Genomic DNA, 4,873 nt, shown 5'->3' with positions numbered 1-4,873 from the left:
GGGAAAGAGGTGCTGAAACTGGAAAGGGTGGCTCTAGGATGGCTTATCCCCTTGTCTTTCTCAAGGTCATGCAGTCTCTCTCTCCTGGCACCTCTGCTTCTCTGGGGCATCTACTCCGATTTCCTCCCCACCAAGCGGCTTCCTCTGTTTGTCCATCGTTTCTGCTCCCTCACACTTCAGCTTCCTTGGAGCCTATTTCAGACCTGATGCAATGCCACAGCCTCTCATTGCAACCGGGCATCCTCAGCTGTCACCGGATATCCTAACACTCACTGTGTGGTCTCTCACTGGAAATCAGCTGCTTCCAGTGTGATATCAGTGTGAAGAGGTGCGGAAATCATTCTGCCTCCAGGGTGATAGGCTCTGGCTCTTGTCATATTTCTTCATGCTGCCCCCTGCTCCCATTATTCCCTTTGCTTTGAAATGATGAGGGTTTGAGGAATAGAGGGAAGACTTAAAAAAAAAAAAAAAAAAAAGACTAGCAAGAGGGAAGAGAAGGTGAAAACTGTAAGGTTGCAGCCCCAACTCATTTCAGAGAAAACAGCCATATCCCCAGTAGGTGCTAAATGTGTAGTATAAAGAACAGTGTAACGTAGCAGCTCAGAGCATGGTTTTAGAGCCAGGCAGAAAGAGATCTGGATCCCAGCTACACCCCTTAGTGCATAGGAGCCTTTCAATTTCCTTATCTATAAAACGGAGACCTTAACACCTATTCCAAGGGTTATTCATTCAACAGATATTAATCAAGCATCAGCTATGTATTAGGACTGTTCTAGGTGCTGAGGATACAACGATGAACGACACAAAGCTCCCCTCTAAGGAAGCCATTAGCAGAGTGATTCCCAGACTTTGCCTCATACTAAAATCAAGTTGGGAGATTTTTAGACTCCCTTTTCCCTAGTCACACTCCATACTAATTAAATTAGAATGTTTGCTGGTGGCAGTCAGTCATCAGAATTTATTCAAGATCCTCAAGGGGTTTTAATATGCAAAGTTTGGAATCCATCATGTTAGCAGCAAACACTCCCCAGACGGACTTCTGCCTTTGCCTCCTCACCTGCATATTCTGGCTGAGCTAGTACCTGATTCATGCTAACCAGAGGCTGGGGGCAACCCCAGGCATAGCTAGCTAGTGAGTACTTAAATTAGCAATTACAAAGAAAACTCCGATCAAAAGGAGAGGAGGTACTCTGCATTAACTCACTGGTTTAAATCAATGTGTTTGGGTTTTCTTCTTCCTGACTCATGAGGCAGCCCTTCCCGAACACTTGTGAATAAATGCTGTGAAAGTCAGGAAGTCTCCCTGAAACAGCCTCTTCACTCAGCCTCTTGGCTGCTAAACTCGTTCTCAAACACAGGGTTAGACCTCAAGGTTTCTCAAAGATTTACAGAGTTTGCAGATCATGGACCACTAAATTAGAGGACCCATTTTCTCCAAAGTATCTCTTGTTTATTGAGGACATTCTCACCCCAAAACGGGAGCTCAGTTTATGGTGTGGAGAATAAAAAGTGGACGATTTAAGAGACTGCCGACTTAACTACTGTCACCACTAGAAGTGGATCGGGTTTGACCTACTTCCTTCCAGGGAGCAAAAGCTTCAGAGTTATTTAAGAAGAGGCACCACTACCTTCATGGGAAACAAACAATAAATATGCCATCTCCTGCTCCGAGGAGCCCTCGGTGTTCACGATCCTTACACCACAGGGCCAGCCCAGACCTTCAATTAACACACGGCTGTGTATTCAAGCAAAAGTAGACATTATCTCACTATGCTGTTATCTATCAGATGACCAAGGGAAAAGATAGAATTTTTCTCTTTTGTAGTGTAAACCAACCTGCAAAAGGATGGTTGTTTTATAATGACTTTTCATCAAGTTGTTGATGGATTCAAAGAGGCGTCTCATGGATTCTTCAAACTCCATCTGTTCCTTGCCTTCGTAAAGCCTGAAAGAAGACACATCTGAGTCATTTCTCAAGCCAACAGGTAATACCTTTGAAAGTGTGTGACAGCCACAAACTTCATTTGAAATTGAGAAGAGACAGGGGTGGAGATAGGGAGTTAAGGGGAGGGGAGTTGATTCAGCAGTCGCTGCTTGCATAAGCCACTCAGGGGAAACCCAGGTCCACACCCAGAACAGGTACCATCCAACTGACTTGGCATAATAAACCGCCCCCTCCTGCCTTTTTTTTTTTTTTCCCCTTGCGGTACACGGGCCCCTCACGGCCGCGGCCTCTCCCGTTGTGGAGCACAGGCTCCTGACGCGCAGGCTCAGCAGCCATGGCTCACGGGCCCAGCCGCTCTGCGGCACATGGGATCTTCCCGGACCTGGGCACAAACCCGCGTCCCCTGCACCGGCAGGCGGACTTCCAACCACTGCGCCACCAGGGAAGCCCCCTCCTGCCTTTTTTTAAACCCTGAAGGATCTCAAAGGAATGAAACTCATCCAAGCTGAGGGGACCTTAATAATTTCATCCTTCTCCAAGAATCAGAGGGAGACTGTGGTCATCAGATTTTCAAAGTATCTTGGAAGCATCAAGGAGAAATATTTTCAAATACGCTGCCCCTTAGCCACTGCCCGCTTGTCAAATGAATACAGTTGTGTCTGTTCCACATCAGGGGCCGTCATTTTCCCTGCCCTCTTATTTCAGGAGTGTACTTGATACCTAATTTAAAACTTTTTTGCCTCTGATTATAAAGGCCCTACATTGATGTTGTAAAAAAAAAAAAAAAAAAAAAGCATTACTTATGAAGTGAGACTCCTCATTAATCCTACCATAAAATTAGCAACCGCTAAGGATATCCTTGCAGAGATTTTCAAGGCCTGTCTAATATATACATGTGACTTTTTATAGAAACCATCCCCTTGCATAAAATCAGTCTCCAGGCCCCTGAGTCTCAGTGCCCTCGTGGCCCAGCCTTGGAGTGTCGTTCACCCCAAGGCCTCTCCAAACAAGCTTTTATTGCCAATGGGTGAAAAATCTACAGCCTAATCTGTGGCATCCTGGGTGAAACACAGAGAAGGGCGCTTCTGTCTCCCATTCAGATAAAGAGGGTCTCCTGTCACAGCCCTACACAGCCAGACACCACTGAGCTGCCAGCTGCCATGAAGGTGCTTTCCGCAGATAAAACGCCGACACACTTAAGGGGTTTATTTGCTCCATCAATCACGGGTCGAGTGGTCCATCACGGCCACCTCAGCGCTGTCTCCACGCAATCCCCCACCCATGCTCTCGCCCCTCTTTTCTCCCTGCTTCTCTCCTACCTCCTTTCTCTGTCTTTTTAAGTGTGCATCTCTCTGTTTTTCTTCTCCTGAGTATCATTCACTTTGTCTCTCTGTCAGTCTCTAGGTGTCCCTCTGCCTTTCTCTCTCTCTTTGACTTCATCTCTCTTTCTTCTGTCTCAGTCACTCTCTGTGTCTCCTCTTCTTTTTTCCTAAGTAGCCCCTTCCTAAAGCCTCCTGAAGTAAGAAGCTTAAGGGGAAGTCAATGCCGGATGTTTCAATCCACTACAGGGATCCGGAAATTGCTGCTGACTTTCTGGGTATCTACTACAAGGTCATAGAGACAAGGCTGTGAGAGGAGCCAGGAGTCCTAAGGCTTCTCTGCTTCTCTGTCTCCACCCGTCCCATTCCTCCTTCTCCTCTTCCCTTCTCCCCTCTCCTACACCACTCAGTCCTGAACACAGAGATGTTCTGCCATAGACGATGTGTTTTGGAGTCAGCCTGGGTTCCAATCTCCACTCTGCCCAGTACTAACTGAAGACCTTATAAATAACAGCAAACATCACAGAGTATCACTCTGTCCCAGGCACTGTCTGTACTATTAAATCACATACCCTCATCACCACACCATGGTAAGGGGCCCCATCCTTATCCCCATTTTACAGATTGGTGACTTAAGCAACATGCCCAAGGACTCCGCACCAGTAAGTGTTGGAGCCAGAATTCAAACCTGGCCATCGGTTCCTGAGCCTGCCCTCTCAATCATTTCGTAGACCACTGTGCTCAATGCTTTACTACCTCTCTTAATTCCTGTAAGCCTCAGTTTCTCACTTGCAAATGCAGGCTGTAACAGCACTGTGTCCAGGGATTATGAGGAGCCCAGCTCTCATGTGACGTGCTTGGCACACGCTGGGCCCTGGTAAATGCTAGCCATTATCTTGTTGTTGTTAATTGTTGGAGTATTACACAGATAAAGACATAAAAAACTCTCAACAGGTTGAGACTTGCCCAAATCCCATCAAAGTGGAAAAGATGAGACCAGGTCTGGCAGGGAAGAAGGGAGGGTCTGAATTCAAAGTGGTGATGCTTTCCCTGTGAGACGGTGCTGTGAGCTTTTCTTTGTGCCCAAAGCTAAGCTAACGGACGGTCCATCCCCCAAGGCTTTTGCCTCGAAATCCCTTGCTCTTTCCTCTAGCCACAGCCGCCTGAAAACATCTAATAAGCGACATCGTTAATTCCTGTTCGTCTATGGTGTCTCCCTCCCACATTTAACAGCCAGACACGGCTGCCCATGGTGAGCTCATCACTATTTACATCATTATTTACTATGTATGGACTTTCTCTGTAAGGCATACTTATTTGTATATTTGTGGCCGTATGTGTGTGTGGCTTGGGGGTGGGCGGAGGGGATCCCACCAGGTCCTCTTCTTGGGAACCACTGGTACTGCCAAAAAAAATCGTCTCCAGCAGCTTTCTCCTGCTGGTGACCCTAACACCACCCCCACCCCCAGCCCACCTCCCATAACTGAATAGTCCCATGGCAGCTCCCTCCCTGGAATGCATCATTCTTAACAGAGAAACACAGAAACGGGCTTTGTTGGGAGTCATCTTAAGGCAGTGCTCCAGGAGGAAAGTTCATGAACTCCTGCTG

At 47.1% G+C, this 4,873-nt stretch overlaps 1 protein-coding gene across 1 annotated transcript in view; it reads right to left on the bottom strand.

Annotated features, from left to right (window-relative positions):
- Window positions 1-4,873, bottom strand: part of DOCK2 (dedicator of cytokinesis 2) — a 424,501-nt gene that overhangs the window by 312,593 nt on the left and 107,035 nt on the right. Inside the window, exon 23 of the mRNA XM_007447828.1 lies at window positions 1,837-1,945. Coding sequence (XP_007447890.1) covers window positions 1,837-1,945 — 109 coding nt within the window. The remainder of the gene's footprint in view (window positions 1-1,836; window positions 1,946-4,873) is intronic.

The sequence above is a fragment of the Lipotes vexillifer genome, unplaced genomic scaffold, assembly GCF_000442215.2.
Source record: "Lipotes vexillifer unplaced genomic scaffold, Lipotes_vexillifer_v1.1 scaffold370, whole genome shotgun sequence".
Classification (NCBI taxonomy): domain Eukaryota; kingdom Metazoa; phylum Chordata; class Mammalia; order Artiodactyla; family Lipotidae; genus Lipotes; species Lipotes vexillifer.
The sequence above is the reverse complement of the archived record's forward strand: the minus strand, read 5'-3'. Positions and strand labels throughout refer to the sequence as shown.